A 25,012-nucleotide genomic window follows, 5' to 3' on the forward strand; every position below is an offset into this window, starting at 1 on the left:
CTTAATTTTTTAAAAACAAATTGCTGTGCCCTTATATTTATTCCCTCCCATCCTGAGGAAGGTTAAGTAAGCTGAGGGCAACCAGCTCAAAGTCACCAATGAAACTTCTGTGAGTTAAGTGGACCCAGAAGATGAGTGTCGCTATTTAACCAGCATACCACATTGGCTTTCTATGGAGATTCTCAATCATCCAGATCATGGTTGTCCTAAAGGTGCTTTCCAAAAAGCAGCTAAACTTGGTTTTTCAGTTCTAAAGAACTGAAGCTTCTTGGATGGGAAGTGAAATGTTTTCAAGGAAAAAAAAACCTCCAATTGCCTTTTGGAAAAGCACATTTGGGATATCCTGGCTTTCACAAATCCTCTCAACAACGCTCCCAACCTTTGTGCCAGTTTACCTCTGAGCCAGTCTAAGCTGAAGTATTTATCCACCGAGTAACAAAGCAATCTCCTCAGAACACTTAATATGGGATGGAAGAGTCTCTGGAAGCTCAGCCACCTCTGGGTTCCCTGGAACCAGCTGCAGGGCTGCCCTTCTCATTTGGCCAAGGGACTCTAACTGCTGGAGAAGAAAGAGCTTCGCTAAACTACTGTAGAGTCCGTGACACTTCTTCCTAATACTAACCTGTGCAGCTATATCCCACTGGGTAATCCCTGCTGCGCTTGGTCTTCCTCTCCACAAAACACGGCTCCTTCGCCCACCATGAGTCGATTTAGAGCAGGGGTGTCAAACTTGTGTCATCAGGGCATCACGTAATGTATTGTGAATCCCCCCCCCCACTTCACTAAACTGGGCATGGGCATGGCCAGCATATAATGCATCTGGCCCACAGCCTGCGAGTTTGACAGTCCTGATGTAGAGCCATGGTGGCCAAGTGGTTATAACGTGGCTATAATACAGTATTGCAGGCTCCTTCTACTGACTGCCTGTATTTCGATTCTCACCGGCTCAAGGGTCACTCAGCCTTCCATCCTTCTGAGATCAGTAAAGTGAGGACTGATTGTTGGGGGCAATACAGGTAGTCCTCACAACAGTTCATTTAGTGACCCTTCAAAGTTACAACGGCAATGAAAAAAGTGACTTGCGACCATTTTTCACACGATCTTTGCAGCATCCCCCTGATCATGCGCTCAAAATTCAGATGCTGCGCAATTGCTTCATATTTATGACGGTTACAGTGTCCCAATGTCATGTGATCACCTTTTGTGACCTGACAAGCAAAGTCAATGGGGAAGTCATATTCACTTAACCGTTGATAAGTTACTAATTTATCAACTGCAGCAATTCACTTAACTGAGGCAAGAAAGGTTGTAAGATGGGGCAAAACTCTCTGAACAAATGTATCAACAGAAAATTTGGGCTCAATTGTGGTCGTAAGTCGAGGACTACCTGTATGATGCCACTAAACTGCTTAGCGAAGGCTGTAAAGCACCGTGAAGCGGTATACAAGTCTAAGTGCTATTGCTATTTAGAAGCAAGCAAAAACATGGCCGCAGCTTCCCCTTTTTTTTCCGGAGGTGTGAAGGAAACCTCGACAGTGCATTGCACTATAAAGGATCTATCGTTCGCTTTACAGAGTCATTTTGTTTTTATTCCTTCTTTGCTGCCTTTTCTCTCAAAGGTTCAGGGCGGATTACGTGGGTGCATCTTCATTTTAATCTCGCAACAATCACAATAAGATGCTTGGCCCAATAGGATGCTTGGCCCAATAAGATGCTCCCTGAGGACTACGCTCCCGGCCCCCCGCCATCTTCCCTTCCTACTACTACATTGCACCTGTCCCGCTTTTGGTTTTCGGTACCCAGAGGTACTGCAGGCGTGCTGTAGTAGTCGTCGCCCCCCGCCCGCCCCCCCAAATGAGCTCGTTTGCTTGGGTTGTGGAAGAAGCTTTGCTACGCTTAGGCTTCTGGCGCCCAGCTCGCCTCCCAAACCGCAGTCCGGTTGAAGATTTGGAGGTCAGAAGAAAAGCTTGCGAGCATCTTCGGTCTTCTTCCTCTTCAACAACCGGCCGGAGCGCTTCCACGCTCCCTCCGAAGCTATTTCGAGGAAGGTCAGGTCAAAAGCGACGAAATATCTCCTCCCCGGAACTGGAGGCTGGAGCCAAGCCGAGAAACGGGCAGGCCTATTGGCGAGCGGGAGCCCGGAGGTGGAGCCGCGCTCGGCAGAGCCAGCCCGCCGCTCCTCCACTCCGGTTACCCGGGAAGCCGTCGTACCTCATGGAGGGCTGGGCTAGGAGCTCGCTATGGGGGGCAAGGCGGCTGTGGGCTCCCCACGCCCACATGACGCGAAGCCGGGTGATTTGTGGGCGCCCCTTGAATCTCTGGGAGTCATCGGGTGAGTCCAAGACCTTTTTCCTCGCCTCTTAACCTGAGTGGCCTGGCCTCGGCTGCCTGCAATCGAGGGTAACTGCGGTGGAGATTTGGGGTTGTTGGCCTTTAAAATCTTCGAAGATTTTAAGGAGGAGGATGAGAAAAACCTCTTCGAAGAGTGTTCGGCAGCCTTTCCCGAGTTAACCGCCAACCTTGGGGTGCTTATCTTCAACCTCTCTTAAAAGCATCAGGTGGGAAGGCTATCCGCGTTGATCTGTTTATCTGTCTTTGGGCCTCGGGCTTTAAATTGAAAGAAATTGCCCCCCCTCACACTTTAACAAATCGAATATAGATGGCATCTGTTGCATTTTTGCCTAATTGGTCATTTTTGTCTGCTTCTGAGCCATTGTATTCCTAGGTGAAAGTTATGCAGATCCATTGGTATTTGCAAACCCTTTTCTTATGTAACATCATTGTATTGGTTAAAATATATATTCTCACCCTGAACTATAAGAATGACAAAGTTAATACAGAATTGTGGTATTTTGGGATGATATGTCAGACTGGAGTAAAAATTTTCACAAATTTGAACAACTTTCTTTTTTACTTGCAGACATAGGTAGGCAAAAATTAATACAACTGTCATACAGAATTAAATTCTTACGGGCTAGTGACGGTAACATAAAAAGAACAGAGACTATCATCCCATTTTCAAATGAAGAAAAAGGTCCTTACTTGTAAACATGGCCAGTCAGTTATTGACTGACCATGTTTATCATTACTAGCAGGTAAGAATTTAATCCAAATGCTGCCTGACTTTTAGACCTCGTATAATCCTGCGATTAATGTCTTCTGTCAAAGCTAAATCTTCAGAGCAGAGATCTGTTTATCCTACTCAGTCAGTGGTAGAGATAAGTAGTAAATGAAATAGAGTAAGACAGCTAAATAAGTTTGCCTTTAGGTTTTGGGTATGTCTTTGTACATCATTAATCTGTACGTCACCAGTTGATTTATTTTATACAAATACCTACTATACATACATATTACAAAATATATTTATAATTAATAAATAATTTTAATATTAGAAATTAGGGTGAGTGAGGTGGAATTTCACTAAGAATACCAACCACTATAAAAACAAACACGTATTTGTGACATTAGGTTAATGTCAGGTTTCTTGATAATTTTTGTTAAATGTTTGTTCAAAAATACATTTAAAATGTAAAAATAAAATTGGCATGCATATAAAGAAATGTCTTATGTATTATTAAGATAATCACTTCATAGTACACATATTTAAATCAAGATTTCCTGAATCCAGTATTCTATAAATGGAATTCCATTCACTCTCCTGTCCCCTCTATATACTGTATATCCTGTAAACATCTCTCCAGATTTCAGGAATGAATGGGAAATTGGAGAAATGAGGAATCTGGTTTACTAATGGATTTTAGTCAATCAATATTTATTATTGGAATTAGTCTATGGTCACAAACAAATTTATTATGGCTTTAACAAATGTGCCCTTAAAATATGTTTCTTGTAATCGCTCTTTGGAAAACCTGTACATTAAAAGTATTGCTTTTTATCAGGTAATCACAGAAGTCAACATCAGATATTTCAAGAATCCTTTTCTATTAAGGTTCAGTTAAACTATGGTGAACTTGTAAATTTGACTAAAGTAAGAAGCAAAATGTAAGTATAATATTTTGATTTACTGGTAATTATTCATAATTATTTTTATGGAAAATGTGAAAATGTGTTTCATAATAAATTATCATTTGTAAGAACATTCTAGTTGTTCTTTTTTATATAGTGTTCATATGTAGGAAATTATAGTGCACTAAACTAATGCCCTCTGGATGCACTGGGACTTCCAGTTTTACACCATGATGTAAAAAAAAATATTGGAACTCCAGAAAGAGTGCAAAGAAGAGCAACAAAGATGATTAAGGGACTTGAGGCTAAAACATATAAAGAACGGTTGCAGAAATTTGATATGTCTAGTTTAATGAAAAGAAAGACTAGAATTGACATGATAGCAGTGTTTCAGTATCTAAGAGGCTGCCAAAAAGAAGAGGGGGTCAACCTATTCTCCAAATTATCTTAAGGCAGGAGAAGAAGGAATGGATGGAAACTAATTAAAGAGAGAACCAACCTAGAACTAAGGAGAAATTTCCTGTCAGTCAGAACAATCAGTGGAACAACTTGTCTCCAGAAGTTGTGGGTGCTCCATCATTGAAGATTCTTAAGAAGAGATTGGACAATCATTTGTCTGAAATGGTGTAGGGTTTCCTGCTTGAGCAGGGGATTGGACTAGAAGGCCTCCAAGGTCCCTCCCAATTCTTGTTGTTCTGTAAACTTGAAGTTTCACATCTTCCAACAAACCAAACATCACACTAGATAAAGAACATTACTTTCCCAGCATATGGATTGCTTATAGCATATTGATTCAAAATTCCAACATCTGGAACTTGTTATAATTATGTATAACATAATACGTTACTATGAACAGGACTTTTAAGAAGTGTTTTGCTGGGCCTAACCAAAGTACCATCAAACCCAACAGAAGTTGGGCAGATGCTTTTTGATGTTCAAAAACAGGACATGAAGATCACCTGTGGTGCCCACTGATATTCAAACTCTCATTAATCATTTCTTGAATATGGAGATTATATTATGTAACTTTAAGATTTAATTCTTGTTTGTTTGCATCCTTTAAATTTAAGACAATATGTCACCACCTTTTGTAACACTGCATGAATTAATTCATGATAGAGTACCTGAAATATTGCTTTTTGTCAGTCAGTGGAACTGTAGTTCCAAAATACTATTTGAAAGAGAAGCTTTTATTTTGCTGTTTCCATTATCTCATTCATAATTTTTATGTATTAGTGTTGTGTTATCCTAAAAAAACCCAAATGCCTCAGCATTTTCTCAGATATTTCCGTGTGTAGAACAGAATGATTGTTCCTGCTGCAATCTGAATTTATCTACTTCTTCCACTTTTTGATAAGAGTGAAACTAAGTATTCAAAAGTGTATATTGTATGGGTTTGAAAAATCCATGTTTTCCACAAACAAAGTTATTTGTTGCACTTTACAATCATTTTTGTTAATTGTGTTTGACTTGATGAAACTTTTGTTTAGAAAATTTACAGGTCAACCATATAGCACTTGGCAAACAGTAGACCCAGAAGAACTTAGAAGATTCCAAAGGCTGGCACACAAGTGGTGGAATGAGGATGGAGAATATGCAGCCCTGCATTCTATGAATGATATTAGAGTTCCTTTTATTAGGTAAAATTTTAAAATATTTTCAATCTTTTGCCAGAAATTTGAAATTAGTTAAGAATAATCAACTTTTGAAATTGAATCATAACCTTACTTACTGTTTAGTTAAAGCTTATGTGGATCCCAAAACTAAAATATAGTGGATATAAAAAGTTTACACACACGCCAGTTTTTTTGAAATATAAAAAATAAATCAGACCAAGATATATCACTTTAGAATTTGACCCACCTGTAATATAACGTAAGTTGTACTATTCAGTTGAAAACAATCTGAAAATTTTGTAGGGGAAAAAGTAAAAAAAAACCCCATCTCTTAAAATTATATGGTTGCATAAGTGTGCACACCCTTAAAGTAATACTTTGTTGAAGCACCTTTTGATTTTATGACAGCATTCAATTTATCAGCATAGCTCCTCTTGCCTTGAGAATCTTTGCCCACTCTTCCTTGCACAAGCGCTCCATATCTGTGAGATTGTGAGGGCATATCCTGTGTGCAGCCCTTTTATCCAGCCACCGCATACATTTTCAATTGGATTCAAGTTTGGACTCTGGCTGGACCATTCCAAAAGTTTGATCTTCTGGTAAAGCCATCCCTTTGTTACTTTGAGTATTTGTGGTGTTGAAAGGTGAAATTCTTCTTCCTCTTCAGGATTTTAGAAGCAGTCTTTAGGTTTTGTGCAAAATCGATTGATTGAAACTGTTCCTAATTCCCTCCACTTTAACTGAAGCCCCAGTTCTACCTGAAGAAAAGCAGCTCTGAAGCATAATGCTGCCACCATCATACTTCACTGTGGGTATGGTATATTTTTGGTGATGCAGTGTGTTCTTTTTGTACTAAACATATTTTTTGGAATTATGCCCAAAAAGTTCAACTTGATCTCATCAGACCATAACATATTTTCCCACATGCTTTTGTCAGATTTGATGTAGGTTTTGCAAAATGTAGCTGGGCTTGGATGTTTTTCTTTGTAAGAAAAGACTTCCATCTTGCACCCTACCTCACAGCCCATACATACAAAGATTATGGGAAATTGTTGTCCCATGTAGTACACAATATTTGCCAGAAATTTGTGCAGCTTCTTTAATGTTTCTGTAAACCTTTTGGCAGCCTCTCAGATGAGTTTTCTTTTTCATCGATTTTGGAGGGTCACCCAGTTCTTGGTAATGTCATTGTTGTGCCATGTTTTCTCTATTTGTTGATGACTATCTTCACTGTGTTCCATGGTATATCCAATGCTTTAGAAAGTTTTTGTACCCTTCTCCTGACCAATACCTTCCAACAATAAGGTTGTACTGATGCTTTGTAAACTCTTTGCAAACCTTTTGTTGTAAATGCCAGATAAATCCTACTAGAACAGCTGAACTTTATATGGGCTTGATCAGAGTCACTTTAATTGATGGCAGGTGTGTACTCATTACTATTTAACATCAGTTTGAATGTGATTATTTAATTCTGAACACAGCTACATCCCTACTTATAAGATGGTGTGCACACATATGCAACCGTGTATATTTTTATTTTTCCCCTGAAAAGATTTCAGTTTGTTTTTAAATGAATTGTATAGCTTATATGTTATAAGAAATGTGGAAATCTGAAGTGATTTGGTCTAATTTTTTTTACATCTCAAAAACCTGCCATTTTAGTAGGGATGTGTAGACTTTATATCCACTGTATAATTAATGGTATATATATAAACTGAGAAGTCCGTTCCTGAATTTTACCATCACTCTTTGCAGGATGGTGACAATATTAATTAGGGAATATTGTAATTAGTTTCAGCTATTTTTCTGAGTAAATGTTGCTTTTGGAGGTGTGTGGTGGTAAATATTGTAATAGTGTATGTTGAAAACAAAGTTGTTGATAATAAATTGATTTTTCTCTTTATGACACTTTAAAAGAATAAAATGTTGCAGTTGTGGTAATATGCAAGAGTCTTTTTAAAAATTAAATCATATTTGTTTTCTATTTTGTATAAGAGATACTATATTGAATCTGAGAAACGACCATGAGCTAGGAAGCCCACTCTTTAGCATGAAGATCCTAGATGTTGGCTGCGGTGGTGGACTACTTACTGAGGTAGCAATTGCACATTTGATGATGATGAATGTCCTTCTCTTCTGCCTTTAATTAATAGGAGGAAATGCCAAGCTTTTAAATATTTTTTTTATTTCTTTAAAAACCCTGTTTAGCTAAAGTTAACTATCTTTGAAACCACAAAGACATTTGCTTTCTGCATCATGGAAAATGGTGTTACATTTTATCCAGATTAGGTAGCTAGCAAGAAACATATTTATATTGCCATTTAGCGCAGGAAACCTGGTCCTTACTAGCCAGCAAAATACTTCATCAGTGGGCTGTATAGTTGGCTTCACCATTGCTGATTACAGAGGGAACTCCACCATCTGCAGTAGGCTATTAAGATAGAAAGGAACTAGTATATGGCAAATGTAAGGGGACTTAATATGTCTGTGCTTTTGAAGATGTGCAAGCATTAGAATGACTCTATTCACCTGTGTGATTCCTAACTCCAAAATTGTGCATTTCTTGGCTATAGTAGAATGTCTCCCAAACACTCCCACAGCATGGAATGAATGTTGGCTTTAAATTTTTCTGCTTTATTGAAATTTCGACCACATTTGCCATTAATCTATTTGAGTGATATTAAATTTCAGTTTTGGGCAGATGGCCCTTTTTTTCTCCTAAACTTTAAAAAATATTAGTATACTTAAATACTGTAATTTCAATTTAATTATAATTATGTCTCATTTAATCAATTAGAAAATAAGAGGCAGAATTAGTCTAAGGCAAAGGTCTAAGAAACTTTTTTGGGGAGTGGGTGGGTTTGTCAACATTTTAAGAATATCCAACGAGGATAACCAACAAAAAGTTCCATAACAAAATGTTAGGATTCATATTTTATTAGTGCAATATTTATTTTTAGAGGGCAAGGAAGCATGAGCATTATTAAGCTTAAGTAACTTTAGCTATATTTGTCAGTGATGTGGAGATTTTTTCATAGTTTAATACAGGATAAAATGACATTTATTTATGGTATTAGCCCTTAGCTAGACTGGGAGCTTCAGTTACTGGAATAGATCCTTTGGAAGACAACATCCGGACAGCAGAACTGCATAAATCATATGATCCAGCCCTTACCAAAAGAATTCAGTACAGAGCCTGTACACTAGAGGATATTGTGGAAGAGGGATCAGAAAAATTTGACATAATTGTTGCTTCTGAAGTAGTAGAACATGTGGCTGATGTTGAAAAGTTCATCAAATGCTTTGGCAAAGTATTAAAAGTAAGTTTTAAAAAATGATAAAGTACATCTCAGTGCTATACTTTTTTTAACTATACTTTTTTCCCCATTTATGTTTCTTTTTAATTTAGTGGCTCATTGCTCCAAAGTAAAATTTGGCTTATAAATTTGGCTTATATATTCTGATTATCTAGACTGAATACAGTCACAACCTTCATAGTGTTCCCTTTCTATTCTGAAAAGATTGATCTAGGCAATCTAGTGAATACATATGAATTTTATTTATTTATTTTGTACAGTATTAAATTTTTCCCTAGGGATTTGGGTAAATAGCATTCATTTTTTTCAGCTACGTGACTTTTTCCCCCAGTAGAGTCCTTTTATCCATATGCAGATTTCACTGACTTAAACTTTTTGTATTAACTTTTTTTAACCAAATCTTGCAATTATATTCTTTATATGCTTTTTATTGGTAGTTGTATAAATAACCAATTTGCAAATTGCCCTTTGTTTTACATTAGCCTGAAGGTTCCCTCTTTATTACTACACTGAACAAAACTCAGCTCTCCTATGTTTTTGGCATTATCGTTGCTGAGAAATTACTGGGAATTGTTCCAGCAGGCACTCATGACTGGGAGAAATTCATATCACCTGAAGAGTTAGAGCGTCTTCTGGAATCAAGTAGGTATTACATCTCAAGGAAGCAAGCAATCATATGGAATCCTTTAAATATGGCTACTTGTTGACTTTGAGTTATCTGTAATATGTTGCGTAAAGAAAACACTTTGGTCAGATTATTTTGAAAAATGAAAAGTTAATATCTGGTAGTGCATCTTTGTTCAATCTGGTCTCGTCCAGCTCAGCCAATTCATTGTTGGCATTACTGGTTGAGAATTCAGGGAGTTGAAGTCATAGCACATCTGGAGAATTCCAAGTTGAAGGAGAGGAAGGCAATTTGGTGCCTTCCAGAAAAGTTGATCTGCAACTTTTATCATTACTGATTCATAGGAGACTTGAATAAAGCTGATTATTTTACGGGGGAGATAAAAAATGTTTCTTGGCCATGAACTTGCTTTTCTAGGGCATATTTTATTCCATGTTAAAATTCTCTGATTAAGCAATTTTAACATCCACTCCACTACTACTACTGCTACTACTTTTTCCATATATTCCCCATTGTGTTCATTGTTTGTGTTTTCATAATCCCTTCCTCTCCAAATTCTTCATTCTTCAGTGGGAGGAGGGGAGAATAAAAAAAGTCAGCATACAAGAGATTGTTTTCAGAAATTGCTTTGGTTCTACCATCACCCCCCATACCCCCAGAGTGGAGAGATTGGAGAGGAAGGGATTACAAAAGAATAAACAGGCACACAATGGAGAATATATTGGACTGTTTGCATAGTGTACTTGGGACTCCCAACATCAGCACATTGCTTTCAATGTGTTTTCCCCACTGTCTGTTTACTTTCTCTCTCACCAATGCATATAAATACAAACTTTAGTTCATTTCCTGCTTTACCCCAATGCCAAGGTGATCATTCTGAAGGAGAGGGAGTGAGTTTGGAAGCAGACAAAAGCCAGATGTGTAAAACTGATTAGTCTTGCCACATTCAAGCTGGCTATCACAGCAGACCCAGGTGAGCTTTCCAAAAGGTGGAGGACTTGAGAAAAAGAAAGCACAGTCATGGTCACATGGTTTCCCACTTAGTGATCTTATCACTTAACAGAGCAGCTGGTCCCAATTATAGTTGATAAATGAGGGCTGCCTATAGCAATTTCACCATTGCAAGAGCTTGGAGACATTCAGTGTAAATGATACCTTTTGAAAACATAAATTGTCTCAACCTGTCCCTTTCTTTTCCTTATCTGCAGATGGTTTTTCAGTTAAGGTGGTCAAAGGCATGTTATACAACCCCCTTTTTGGATCCTGGAGTTGGATTGGAAACACTAGCATTAACTATGCACTCCATGCAATTAAATCAAGCCTGCAAGAACAACTGGATTTGAAGGAAGCCTCCATAGAGCATCAACAAGCAGAAGCTAACATCGGAACTGCTAGCTAAGACGAAGTCCATAGTTGCTACAGAAGCACGGAAGAAGATGTGATAAATAGCTGTAATAAATCAGTAAGGGGCAAGCAACCTTGTTTTCAAAGTGTTGGCTAAAGGATTTGCTGCCATCTCAGCATACATGGTAGAGGAATTATTGTTCATAGTATCAGATATTTATGGATAAACATTCTGTGCAACTTGCTGGAAGTCTGAAATAGTTGTCAGAATGATTGCTTTTAAAACTTTAAAATTATTGGCTTTTATTGCCATTTGTACAATCATTACTCAAATTCAACAGGTGGCCTATTTTTAAATGTAAAATCATATACATCGCTAACTTGTTTTTTTCCCCCAAGGTTCACTTCATCTGAGCATAATGTTACAGCTCTAAAGAGAGTGAGGCCAAATTCTATGTAAAGACCAATTCTGGGGGCCTAGAATTCATAATTGGAAGTTCCAAGTTACCCATTTATTCAGCTACTATAGGATAGGGCAGGGGTGGGCAAACTTTTTGGCTCGGGGGCCGCATTGACTTTTAAAATTTGACGGACGGGCCGGGTCAGCACAAGATACGATACATATAAAAACTGCATTTGTTAACAGTTCCCCTTTTCAAAGCGAGGGAGGAAAGAGTTTTGTTTTTAAGTGGGAGAGACGCCTGCCGTACTCGGGGTAGGAAAAATAACTATTTTTTTCTCCGAGACATCCTCCAAAACTCAAGTTTGGCATCATAGTTAAATTTGCACAACATAGATAGATAGATAGATAGATAGATAGATAGATAGATAGATAGATAGATAGATAGATAGACAGATTCTTCCCCTACGAATAAACGACTGTGTGTGTGTATGTGTGTATGAATGTACCCCCTCAGCTTACAAAAGTTGGCCACTTATAAGATAAAAATAAATAAATGCCCACCCCCAAAACATAACTCCTCCGGTGCCCACGGATAAACTGTGAACCACCAATTAGTAGCAGGGCTGACCCTTCCTCTTGAACCAACGTCTAATTGGGGGAGCAGACTGCCTTCAGTCTCTTGAGAAACTGCTGGCTAACCCTGCAAACCGCTTGCCGAGGTGTGTGTGTGGGGAGGCTTTCGCTTGCCTTTCCCCCACCCACCGAGCGCCCATTCCGCCGCCGCTTTGCCATTAAACCACGAGTCCTCCCGGGCGCTTGGGAAGCCCGCTCAGCAGGAAACATCTGCGCGCCTCTCCCAGGACCTGCCGGCTCCGCCCAGCCTCCCCTCCCGGCTTACCTTGAAGGCCACGGGAGGGTCTTGTTGCATCTCCAGTGGGAAAGCAGCACCAAGCACAAGAAGTTGGGGCTGTCGGGCCTCACCAGTTCTCCCGGATGATCGGCCAGGGCGTCCACCACCGAACACACCTCGGTCTGGCTGCGAGGTCCCGGGACCGGGCGCTGAGGGCGCCGCTGTTCTCTCCCATCTTACCGCAGGGGAAGGCCATGGAGGGAGGTGTGAGCGCCTGCTGGTGCTCGGGTCTACGGGAATACGCATCACAACAGCGGGCGTTAGGGGAGGAAGGAGGTGGCGGCAGAGCTGCTGCTGCTGGCCGAGAGGTGAGGGAAAGGCGCGCCTAGGGCGCAGCGAGCCAGATGCCCAAGATCACACGGTGGGCGCTCCGAAGCCGGGCGCAGGAGAAAACCGCCCCAGCCCCCCTGTGCAGGTCGGGCCCTCGCCGCCACTGCCAGTCCCGGCCGCTCCGGCCACCAGTTGCTCCTTGGGGTAGCTCTCTTCGCTCCGCCGGCTCCTGCCCCCGTTTCCTGCTCTGCCTGACAAGCCCGCCAGGCGCCCTACTTGCTCTCCACCACCCGCCTCCGCCTCAACCACCTCCTCTCAACGCGTCTGAAAGCAGCCAAAAGTGGCCGCGGTTACATACGGACCAATCTTCGGCGGGCCACATAAAAAAAGACCAACGGGCCGGATGTGGCCCGCAGGCCATAGTTTGCCCACCCTGGGATAGGGCCACCAAAAATTCAGATTACCACTAGAGGGCAGAAAAGTGATGCAATTTTTTTTTAACTCTGCTGCCCTCCAGTGGCTATCTGGAATTTGAAGCCCAAATTTGGTAATGCTAATTGCCAAGCCTCACCTGTCCTTCTTAGTATTAACCCCTCCCTCAAAAAAACACCCCTCTTTTAATTAAAAAAGTGACATTGAAATGCTGCAGAAAGCATTTTGTCCCTGCCATCATCTTTATTTCTAAAAATGCAGTGGGAACCAAACAGGTTTCATGCATTTCCTTAGTAATAAAAATAGCGGGCAGCTGTAGACATCTACTCAGAAAAAAAGAACTGAAATAAACAGCGGTGGTAGAAAATTTCCTTTGTGTGTGGGCCTGCTAATTTGGTGCTTTGTTGCTGAGTTCATATGTATATATGTATGGATTTGTGGATAAATCTCACAGAAATCAATTGCAGAAGTGTCCATAATGGGTTGTTGAAATTTAAAATGTATCTGCCGCCCAGAACGCTTTAATGACAACTTGTGACTGGCTGGTACATTGAATGATATAATGGCTTTTAAACACTTTTATTAAATAAATCTAATTTGAGCTCACATACCATGCTAAGACAAAATACAAAGACAACATGGTTTAGTGTGATGTATGAGTCTGATTGTTACAGCTTTGGTTCATGACATTGATGCACACAAAGAGCCTAAGTACAGTCTTTGATGTAGTAAAGCAGAACAAGGGAATGGGATGCATTCTGTGAATTGTTTATTGGGAATATAAACCTTTCACGTTTTATCAAACTTTCTTCCCTTCACAGAGATTTTCTAGGTGTTAGAAAGTAATTTCACTTTTTCTATATCTGTTTCAGTAACTATCTGCTTTATGGTGGAAGGTAGTAATGGAGTGTTAAATGAAGAAATTTGGGACAGTAGGAAGGGGGAAATGATCCTAACTGGTGGGAGATGATCACAGCTTGCTTCTTTGAATGCATGGTTACTTTATGGGCAGAAAGAAACTATGACACCTGCAAATAGGTCACGGATGGTCTAGTCAGATTTGCGCCACTGAAAAATACCTTTAAAGTGTTCAGTGTCTGGGTTCTGCCACTGTTTCATCTTCACTTTTACCTTGGCTACAAAAGTGCTCAGAATTATTTTGTTGGGTGTTGATGTAACATACTTTAAGAAACATGGGTTGCAAAATATGCTTCACAACGGATGAAGCATATTTTGTATTGAAAGGACAGTAATTACAGACCACTTCAAAAATGTTTTGAAATAGAAATAGCTAAGGTGTAGTCTTAGAAGATCTAAGATCTGCATTGCACCCATCATGTTTAAGAACAAGCACAACCATTTTAAGCATTAGCTAGCATAAATATTTTATATGAGGTTATAATAGAGCCTTTGATGCCCAGCAGTTAAAGTAATGACCCTTTTTCCATATATAGCAAAAAAAAGACAAGATTGTACACTTCAGTAGTTGTTTGCAAAGAGAAACTGTTTGCCAAGTTTAATTTATTCAGTGAACTTCAAGTTACTATATTCTATTTCTTGAATGGAGACTTCAGTGTCCTCTGCTCTGCCCTGTTAAAGTAGCTAAACTCGTGCATCTAAAGGATTTTATTCCTTGCCAAAGGCTGTCTTCAACAATATTATCCAGAAACTGATTTTGGAGAAGGCTCATGAATATTCCAAGCAAGTACCGGAGCAAATAACACCAGACATGTCACTGGAAGGTGTAATGACAAAACTGCATCTCACTTATTTTGGCTATATCATGCAGAGGAATTCATTGGAGAAAGCAATTATGTTTGGAAGAATTAGTGTAAAAGGAAACCAGCCCCCCAAAGAACACAGTGGCTGGACACCATCAAAGATGACACCAACCGGAGCATAGAACAAAGATGTAGTGCAAGATTGGAAGATGTGGCGACACCTTAGAATTGCCAAGAGTTGGACACAACTGAATGGATAACATCATCATCATCATCATAATTTATATTTAAACAATAGCAGTCCAGGGGGTGAGCAGATAAAGCCCTTTCTGCTTTGTCCCTAAATAATTAGCTTTTAGGATTTATGTATGTGAGGAAGAACTACCTCATACAAGCAGTTCTGCTATAAGTTTTCCCTAGTTCTCAAGAGCAAGGAGCAATGGGTACTACAGGAGTGCTGTATTATTCTCAACTTGAATTTTGGCTCGGAAGCAGTCGTCTTAGAAATGGTTTCAATTATTTAATCTGTTCCTGTTTGGGATAAACAATAAAGTGTTCCAAAGATACCTGAAAGCTGGTGATTATTTCACTGGATTATTTTAGAAACCAAAGTAAAATCCATCTTGGTAACCCAAAGAATTAAACCAAGCTTTTTATCTTTCGAGTAAAAGGTTGAGAGGAGATACCTTATTAAGATGTCACTAGAGAATATTAAATACTGTACGTATTTGCTAGGTAAAGAAACATCCTCCTCCACTCCTTACTATTGTTTGGAGCACTTAAGCTGATAAAAAGATGTACTAGCAGAGATAGGCCCCTTATTAATATAGCTTATTGTAGAATCTGGTTGTGTTGAAATAATGCTAATTAATAATGCTAATTAATCCTATTCTGGACATCTCAATAATGGCTGGATGATATTAGAAAATGTTTTAAGTAAACAGTCCCCAACTTTTGTGACTTGGCAGGCAGCTGGGGTGGGAGGTGGGGAGAGGGGAACTGGGCTACATGGGCCAATGCCAATAGGCCACAGCCTAGTAGTGGGCCTCAGCCCAGGGGTTGCTTTAAGTCACAAGAAGGGATCCTGCTATAAACTTCGAGAGAGCAAGAGAAGTAGAGCAAGTTGTTCTTGGGTTTGTCTTTGGCAATCTTGCAGCTTAGATACTCAATTCTTTCATTCAAATTTGGCTAATTTTTGCAAGAAAAACTCAATGCGTACATTCAGTTGTATGCAATAATGGTTTTTCTGTGTGCAAAGACTTGCAAAGAATTAGGGATGCGGATGAGTACTTTCTGGAACTGATTCTTTCATGTACAAGAATGTTTCTTAAACAAAAACGGAAACATGAGAATTTGATTATAGAAAAGGCCAATTGCCTTAGTAAGAGAGAAATGGCTGCAATGAGTCCCAATATTAGGCTTGCAGAAGAAATGGAATGGCTTATATCATCCCACTTGCCACATTTCCTTGCTGTAAGAGATTTATTTTCAAAATTACCTCTCCTAACTTTACAGGTACAGTGATCTTGGACCCCCCAATTTCCCCCATGACCTTGTGTTGGGCCAAATAAAGCCTGCAGAACAGAAACTCAAATCTCGAAGGGAGAGAGAGAGAGAGTGGGATACGGGGGTCGTATAAAATGCGGAAACACGTAGATGCTAAGCCACAAAGGTCGCCTTGTAGCAAACGGAAGCGATTATATTTTTGCTCCGAAGGTGCTGCTCACCGCTTGGAGGGGAGACCACGTGACATAATCCTTGGCTGATGCCACGAAAGATGCAGGACATAACAACAACAACAACAAAATGAACCAATAGAACAAGAGCTCCGCTTCCACCCGGAACGGTATATATCTCCTAACCATCCTTCGGTCTGCCTTCTTTCCCGGTGCCGGGAACTCCCCCTAAAATCGTGTCCTTCGCTTAACGAGTGACCTCCGCCTTCCTCTCTCCGTTAATCTCGCTTGCTTTCGTGTTTAATTTTCCACGGACTGGACTCGCCCGCGGGTTTTTAGACAGATTGAAAGCCATGACATCACCTCCCTCCCTCCCGCCTCCGAGCGAAGACATAAAGACCGAGAGGTAGCGGCGAGGAAAAAGTACCGCCGCCGCCGCCGCCGCCGGGGATGGTGGTGCTGATGTTGCAGAGCTCGCCAAGGACACTCGGCAGAGCCTTCGCTGCCGCCGCGCTCTCCCTTTTCTCTTCCTCCTCCTCCTCTTCCTCTTCCTCTGTTGCCGAACTCCCGGCTTGCCCCTGCCGTCAGCACCTTGACGCCGCCCGGTTTCTACCTCATGCAGACGGCCCTGGCCTCGGTCGGTGGGCAAACGGGAGCTAGCAAAGCCCGCGTCGCGCAGCATGCCCTGGGGGGTTGGCTTCACCTCATCCAGGTCGTGCGTGGTGGATCTAAGCAGGAATCAGAGCCTTTGGTGCACGGGGTCCGACGATCACTTTTCCTTTTATGGGGAAATCCTTGCTTTCCCACTGCAGGATTACGGCGGGATCATGACAGGGCTGGGATCTGATTCGTGGTGGAAGAAAACCCTTTATTTGACTGGGGGGGCCCTGCTCGCCGCTGCTGCCTATCTGTTCCACGAACTCCTGGCTATTAGGTGAGCGAGAGACCCGGGGTTTTGTTGTTGGTTTTTTTGGAAGTCAGTCATAGATGCCGATAACACAAAAGGGGCCTGGTCTTGAAGATTATGTTTTCCTTAGAGCCAGGTTTTCTTTGACAGTGGGCTGGGAAGGCGTGGGGAGGGCAGGGTTAGGATACAAATAATCGGGTTTTAAGAATGCGTTCCTTAATTTAATTTGTTTCTGTACTGCAAAATCTACTTTGGATGCCAGCATTTAAGCCCCTGGGCAGGGCCCCTGGGCAGGGCCTCTGAACATAAACAGAGATTGTAAAAGAAATAATATCACCATAAAACATTAGGAGTCGACATTCAATTATGATCTAGTTTAGAGGACCAGTTTTGGTGATGTAAGTTAGTCATGAGTACTTTGTACACAAAATAGAAGTCTTCTTGTCAACCTGCACTTTGGATGGACACATCCTTGTAGCTTTCTCTGACAATAACAAACATGTTTTTAGTTCCCCAGTCTAGGCAAAGCCTATTGTATTCCTTAATGTCTCTCACGCAACATAGAAATCAGGCCTAGGCCTGTTTAGCTGCCATATTGGTTAGAAATATAGAAACAGGCCCACTACAAAGTTTCCCATGATCTTCACTGAATTAATGGAAACAACACAAGAACAGTTGTACAGAACTGTGGTAATACGATTTATACAGATTTGCATACTAAGCAAGTTAATATTTATGCTGAAATGTATTTAGTAAATACGAGATAGATGGTGATATTTAACAATAGCTGTTTCTATTTCCTTAAAAATACCTGAATTGGGTAAATGAATAAATAGAATGGGGGGGGGAGTGGGATGGTGGTGAAAATAGAAGAAGATTAAAGACATTTCAGCTGTTGTACATGGCTTTGCAAATTTTGGGATGATCAGCCTTTCCTCATTTCAAAGACCACCAAATTTTATGCTGCACTACACACCCAATCATCAAAAGTCAGTACTGTAGTGGGAAAGTCTGTTTTCTCTTTCTTTGTGTGTGTAATCTTAATAGGAAACTGTTAAAACGCTATTTCCAACCTCCATTGTGACCTGCCTCTTTCTCCAAGGGTTTAGCATCCCTCTTGAAAAAAGGAAGAAATTCTGGACAACATTGAAACTATCCTATATTGTGATAGTTTTATGGGTGCTGATAAAAGTTTGTTGTGGTGGTTTTTGCCACTCTCAACTCTGAATCAACAAGCACTGAGTAATTGCAACTTTTAAAATACATTGCAAATGCTAAGACCAGTAGCTTAGCCACATAATTACTTTATACCCAGTATCAGTTCAGTTATTGGTAACAAATTACAATGTTTTAAAGTTCAGATTTCTCTTTATAACAGTTTTCTCTTCATTAACCTTAACTTCATTAAGGTAGTTCCCCATCCCCATAAACTGCAAATATTGGAGACAATAACTCATAAGAAAAAAAATAACCTTTTTTCAGACCAAGAATCATATTTGGGTTTAGAGTGACCTGCCGAGAGCCAAATTCCAAAAGTAGGCAGGACCATGGCAAATAGATGCAGCCAGACAAAAAGTAAATTTTGGTTCATTAAACTTGCATTTATTTGAGTGAAATTGATGATGACTTCCTATGTATGTAAATAATTTTGTTTTTCAATCACATTAAAATTGACAGTTTTATGGAAACTTTTGGAGAGGCACTGAAAGACTATCCATCAAAGTCTGCAGGGAGGGTGAAACTAACCAAAGAAAACACTGCCTGTTTTCTATCACAATTCAGACTTTATTGTGGTCAAACATTTAGCAATGTTTTGCTAAAAGCAATATAAAATTTTAAAGCATACAACATAAAGTGAAGAAAAAGTAAAAATAGCTTTATGATCAATATGGTGAGGTCATGGTAACTTTTACAAACAGTAAAATAGAATTTGGCTCACATTCAGTGAAATTGAGTCATACAGATCAGTGAACAGCAGCATATAACTGAATGACCTGAAAATGTAAAAAAGGGAGTTCTAAAATATAGCTGTGCTATATATTGTTATGTTTTTATAACATGATTATGTTACAATGCTTTCAGTATTTTGAAATTCTGTACCAGTCTTAATATAAGTGATTTTACCTCTCTAATTTCCCTTCAAGAACATATTTCCATCGAATTCTATTAAAAAATGCTAGCTTTAATGTCCTGCTGAATTTGGAGATAGTTATTTAAACATTTTGCGGGAGCAACTATTGTACTCAAAAACACCTCTCTAGAAAAGGCTGACAGATTTAATTGCCCTTCTGTGCCCATAACACGTAAAACACTTGACACTGCTTACTTGTATCCCAAGTGGCACAGCTTTCCTTTGGGCACCACAACATCTCATGCATGCACCAAAGGGGTAGAGTTGTGGCACGATGCCAGTGTTGCTTTTGTCATTTTAATGGCACTAATTCATATCTCTTCAGAAGAAAACACCTCTAAGTTCAAGGCAATATAGTACGATAGATATATGACTTGAGAATTTGTAGGGTGCTTCAAGAAAGAGGATTCCTAGAATTACCAAAGTCCAGCTCTTCTATCTTTTGATCTTCCAGTGTTTTTTAAAATCATGGTAAATCTGAGGATCAGTTTATTTGGAGCTGATTAGATATATTTGTTTTGTTTCATTTATATTGTCCTTGTCCTGCATTTCCGCCCACCCCCCTTTCAATTTTATTTTCACAATTACTCTGTGTGGTAGGGTAGACTGCACTGATGATTTCTCAAAAAGCAATTAAAAAGGATTATATAACTGGGCAGAGATTCAAAGCTGGGTCTATCCAGATCGAGTCTATATTAGCATTGTTTCACATAGTACATTCTGAATAATATATTTGTGGTTGTTTTGATGTTAAAAATTGGCTAATCAGGTTTTGAACTCTCATCAATGATACATTGCAAAGTAAGATTGGTGACAATCATATCTGCATAACTACTAAATTATCTCCCCAGTATAATAAAGTATAAAAAAGGAAGTTGATATTAATTTAACCAGTTAATGCCTAATGTGAATTGCTTTATATTCTCATGACCTGGTTATAAAATGGTCTTAATATGGTATCCAAACTTTCACGAATTGCTAGTGGAGACATTGAAGCATACATTTTTACGTATTTGATTAATTAATTGTTTTACAATGACTAAATTACAAACATAAACAATTATATATAATTGTTTTAAAGGAAATCATTGTATATCTTTCTTACTTGGGTATTATATGTCTTCCATAATGGCTCATGGGATTTAGATTTTTGTCATAGAAAACTCTTAAATGTGTTTCCTTAAGGCAACAATTTAAGGCTTGTTTGAAGTTTCATCATAAATCCAGAATTCTTAAATATCTGAAGAAAATAGTTAGAAAAAATTAGTATAGGTGATTATCCTACCTTTAACCAGGGGTGGGATTCAACTGGTGTTACTACTGGTTCGGTGACTATTTTTTGCTGTAAGTGCGTGTAAAAAAACCCATCAGCTGTGCGCCCGGACAGCTGAAAAGAGCTGCACGCGGGTGCTCAGTGTTTAAAAAGCCTTTCCCCCCCTGCTTTTTCAAACTCAGTTGTGCCACGCAAAGCAGCTGAGGTTCAAAAAGCAGGAAATAAAGGACAGGTAAGAGCCCAGGCAGGCTGGTGGGCCAAACAGCAGCAAACACAGAATCATTTTGATGTCTGTTGTTCTTCAGAGCTACCGGTTCTATAGAACCGGGCAGAACCGGTAGCATCCTACCCCTGCCTTTAACTGATCTGATTTATGTACTGGTTGATTTTTAAATCCTAATCAAATGCATAGTTGATTATATATTTGAGAGTAAGACCAAATAAATTCAGGGGGCAGGGCTTGAACAGATATGTCTAGCATTACCTTGTAATAGGACAATCCTAATCATGAATAAATCCCACTTAATAGGCTCTTTTCTGAAAAGGTACATATGTACTGCTATCTTGAATTACATTACTGGAGAATATATTTACAGCATTGAACTCAAATTAATCTCTAAGGCAACTTGTGGTTGTTGTAAAGCTGGAAAGAACTTAAAATGAACTTAAGAGAATAAGGAATGTTCTGGTTAGGTCAGCCCTTGGGGGTAGAACAGACTTTACAAGAATGTCCGGAGGTAGGCTATCATAACAGAATCTTCAAAGCTTGACTGTGTTTTTCCTTTCTTTCCTTGTTATACCCCAGGGTGTTAAGAGGGAATCGCTATGAATTTCTTTCTGATGTTTTCTTTGCTTCCCAGGCTTAAGAAACAAGAAACATTATACGGACTGCACCAATAGAGGCTAAACCAATTTTGTTGTATACATGATGTACAATGACAATAAAGGCTTTGAACTTTGAACTTAAAAGATATTTTTGTAATTGACGAAAGGTCATCTCTGTGATTCTCCATAGATTAGTTATGTGACTCTAGCTGCTGTACCCCAGGATATTAGATTGTTTGGTCTAGTTAAGGTGTTAGACTAGCACCAGAGAGATTTAAAGTCAAATCCACCTTCAGTCCACTGAGTGATTAGGTGCTGATTGCTCTTTCTAAACTCAACCACAAGCGTTCTTGTGGGAAGAAAGGAGAGAGGGAAGATTATGTATAAGAATTTGAATTTTGGAAGCAAACTCAGTTGATGAATATAACTAAAATATCTCCATAAGGCATTGTAGTTTTTATTATTGCTGCTAAGTAGCATTCACCAATTCAGAGTTCTCCAGATAAGTGCAGACAGTTACAAAAAGAATTCCTGAACTCCGTGACCATTAGTTACGTTGGGTGGGAATTCTGGGAATCCCATTAGTTCAGGACAGCTCTATATCAGAGAAAGTTTTTATTTGAGAACCATGGCTTCAAATTGTAATTGTTATGGGGTGGTACCTGGTGCAGCAATCTACAGGTAAATTTATTGATTAATGGGAGGAGATGGTCCTGGAAATTGTTCTGACAGATTAATTCTGCTAGGTAAAATAGCCATCATTTGCATAAGTCACATAAAATAGACACCTGTTATATCTAAAAGCTTTGTCCATCTATGCAAAATAAAGACAAATCAGGGTAGCAGTATAGATAATACTAAACAATGTTTTAGCTATTATGGAGTATTGATGGAAATCCCATATGCAGGGTTGTGCTTGGATGTTATTTATTTTCATAGTCTTAGTCTTAGTCTATAATTTAGTCCAGTTCTGTTATTTTTTATGCTGTTCTAAATGAAGAAGGGAATGTGAACCTTTCAGAGTCTTGTTGGATTGGAGTGGCCTTTAATCCCCAGTAAATAAATAAAAATAGTTAAATAATTAGAATAAGCTAACTCAAAGTAGGGAAAACATATCTTTATGCTATATTTTCCGCAAGCTTGTAGTATGGATTGATCCTGAAATATGATTTGTGTTGGCCTGAGTCATCATAAAAGCATATTCTTGTAACAGCAACAATCAGTCAGTGTTTCAAAACATCATTTGCTACAGAGTGTGTTTGAGAACAGTATATATAGCAATAAAGCCACTGACATATTCACTTACAGTGTAGATACGAAGATCCCTCATGAATCTTGTACCCATTATGAGCAGCACAGATAAGAACACAAGAGTCTTTTTTGCTTCTTGTTGGAATCTGCAAACCAGAAGGAGAATCTGGTGGAGGGTTGTGTTCTCTGGATCCCAGTTCCCAAACAAAGAGAGATTGTGTATTCAGCCTCAATTAATATTCTGTTGCAAAGCAGAGCTCAGAAGCCTGCGGATCACAAGTTGTCCCAAGCATTCTCACCTCTCTTTCTTGTTATTAATAAATTAAGCCATTGGACCAATTCATTAAACCTTTATAGGGTTGTCTGGCATGTTTACTGAGCAAGACCCTACATCCCACCCCAAAATATAAAAATAAAAAATAATAAAAATCTAGCTCTCAGAATAATAAAAATCTCTCTCTCTTTCCTTGAACCTGTAAATAAAAGGATGTCCAAGTGAAAGAAAGTTGGCCATATTGTAGAAGATGGAGTCTCCAAAGGACCAAGATTGTCCCACAGAATCATGGGTGTTATGAGAGTTTCTCTCAATGGTCTGCAAAAAGGAAATAGTTCCAGGAAAATCTACAACAAGCCATTTTTGTTTTTATTGCCTCAGAGGAAATTGAAGAATCCATAGGTTGGTGTGACAAAACTTCCTAAGAAGGATGAGAGAAGGGTGAATAGAAAAGGAGATTGTTTTTGCTTTCTCTTTCACTAGTTTTGTCTTCTTAGTGGTGTTTTTTTTTTTGAAAAATAATTTATATTTCAGCCTAAAAGCCAATGTCTGCTCTCAGTCTCTTGGTATTGATGTAATGTTTATTTTCTGGAACTGAAGCTAAATTTCGGTCCGGTCTCCTGGAAGTTGGCTGGAACATATCCACATCAAATTCTGAAACTGGCATAATGCATTATTAGCCTATTCTGCTGGAATAAGATTTTCCCCTAAGTGATGAGTGGAGGGAGGGAAAGGGATTCAAGAATTAAGGTACGTGATGACAAGGGTGTTGTGGCTGAAATGCAGAATCATGCATATGATATTTGTAAATAATGCAACTGATTGTAATGACGAAGTGTTTATATACAATTTGGCCTTTTTCTACTTGGGCAGGGATTTAAAACGAGAACTAGGATTATAAAGCAATCATGGTTATTTTGCATTTTGGGGCACAAATACAAAGGACCATCAAAAGTTGGTACTTGGCTATTGAATTTCAGTATGGAGTCTTGGAGGTGTTACATAGTTCTCTAGTCATGGGTTGTTCATCCTTGTACTAAGTCAAAACAAAAGCAAACCATACAACAGGTGGTCACTTAATTTACAGCCACTTGTTTAGTAACCATTCAAAGTTACAATGGTATTGAAAAAACTGGCTTACAACCAATCCTTGCACTTATGACCATCACAGCATTCCCAAGGTCGTGTGATCAAAATTCAGACACTTAGCAAGTGGCAATATTACAACAGTTGCAGTGTCCCAGGGTCACATGATCACCATTTGCCACCTACCCAGCTGGCTTCCAAGAAGCAAAATCAATGGGAGAAGCCGGATTTGCTTAAACAACTACATGATTTGCTTAACAGTTGTGGCACAAAGGTCACACAGTTGGGTTGACTCAATTGCCTTAGTTAGCTATGGAAATTCTGGTCCCAATTGCCCAATTGTAAGATAAGAGCTTTTTGTATGTCATAGCATAGTGTGTGTGAATACAACAAGATAATCAAAGGCAGTACTGGCAGTATGGGAACAAAGGTCTATAATTCTCTTTGAAATGATCTTCTAGTTTATGAAGACATCTGTCTTGGTATCACAACAAATGAAACAATTGGATGAACAATGCGTTGTATTCTAATGCCTTATGCAGGGTGATGTCTCTATTTATCAATAGTTCAACTAAATTCTGCATGTTTTATCTGGACTTTGAGAGAAATGCAACATAATAATTACGCTGTGCTTTTGGTGTGTACTTTTATTTTTAAAATTATGAATACTCATTTTAGTTTTTCTTTATTATGTAGTGGCATGGGCTTTTTGGGGAAAGAACAGAATAGAAATAAAATGAATAAGTAAAATAAATAATTATTTTATAACTGACCAATTAAACTATCTACAGTAGTAAAACTAAACAATCAACGATACTAAATGTAGAACAGTTTGCTGATTTCTGTATTGTGAAGTCCAAATAATAAGTTTGTCCCCAGCAAGATTGCATTCCTAGTTAACATTTATTTTGAAACCATTTTCCACTAAGTTAAAAGACTTGGATTAATTATGGTACAAGGCTAATTCAGTAGATATAAAGTAAAT

At 39.1% G+C, this 25,012-nt stretch overlaps 2 protein-coding genes across 4 annotated transcripts in view; both read left to right on the plus strand.

Annotated features, from left to right (window-relative positions):
- Window positions 1–2,188: 2,188 nt before the first annotated feature.
- On the plus strand, window positions 2,189–11,072 carry COQ3 (coenzyme Q3, methyltransferase). Its single transcript, XM_026666594.2, has 7 exons — window positions 2,189–2,332; window positions 3,900–4,002; window positions 5,457–5,606; window positions 7,578–7,677; window positions 8,660–8,902; window positions 9,382–9,541; window positions 10,733–11,072. The coding sequence occupies exons 1-7, from the start codon at window positions 2,215–2,217 to the stop codon at window positions 10,921–10,923; spliced, it is 1,065 nt and encodes a 354-aa protein (XP_026522379.1). The 5' UTR covers window positions 2,189–2,214; the 3' UTR covers window positions 10,924–11,072.
- A 5,228-nt stretch (window positions 11,073–16,300) lies between these two features.
- Window positions 16,301–25,012, plus strand: part of FAXC (failed axon connections homolog, metaxin like GST domain containing) — a 46,757-nt gene continuing 38,045 nt past the window's right edge. The window contains exon 1 of one of the 3 annotated variants that reach the window (XM_026666515.2): window positions 16,301–17,214. In XM_026666515.2, coding sequence (XP_026522300.1) covers window positions 16,961–17,214 — 254 coding nt within the window. In that variant the 5' untranslated portion in view covers window positions 16,301–16,960. The remainder of the gene's footprint in view (window positions 17,215–25,012) is intronic. The other 2 variants (XM_087943017.1, XM_087943009.1) reach the window with 2 other exon arrangements.

Source organism: Notechis scutatus, chromosome 1, assembly GCF_049901735.1.
Source record: "Notechis scutatus isolate UNSWTSFEM ecotype Mainland chromosome 1, rNotScu1.2, whole genome shotgun sequence".
In the NCBI taxonomy this organism is placed as follows: domain Eukaryota; kingdom Metazoa; phylum Chordata; class Lepidosauria; order Squamata; family Elapidae; genus Notechis; species Notechis scutatus.

Coding starts and splice junctions, on each gene's coding strand:
- COQ3 (XM_026666594.2), top strand. CDS start 2,215: ATGGAGGGCTGGGCTAGGAGCTCGCTATGGGGGGCAAGGCGGCTGTGG. Junction 7,678..8,659: donor GTGGTGGACTACTTACTGAG/GTAGCAATTGCA, acceptor TTATGGTATTAG/CCCTTAGCTAGACTGGGAGC. Junction 8,903..9,381: donor GCTTTGGCAAAGTATTAAAA/GTAAGTTTTAAA, acceptor GTTTTACATTAG/CCTGAAGGTTCCCTCTTTAT.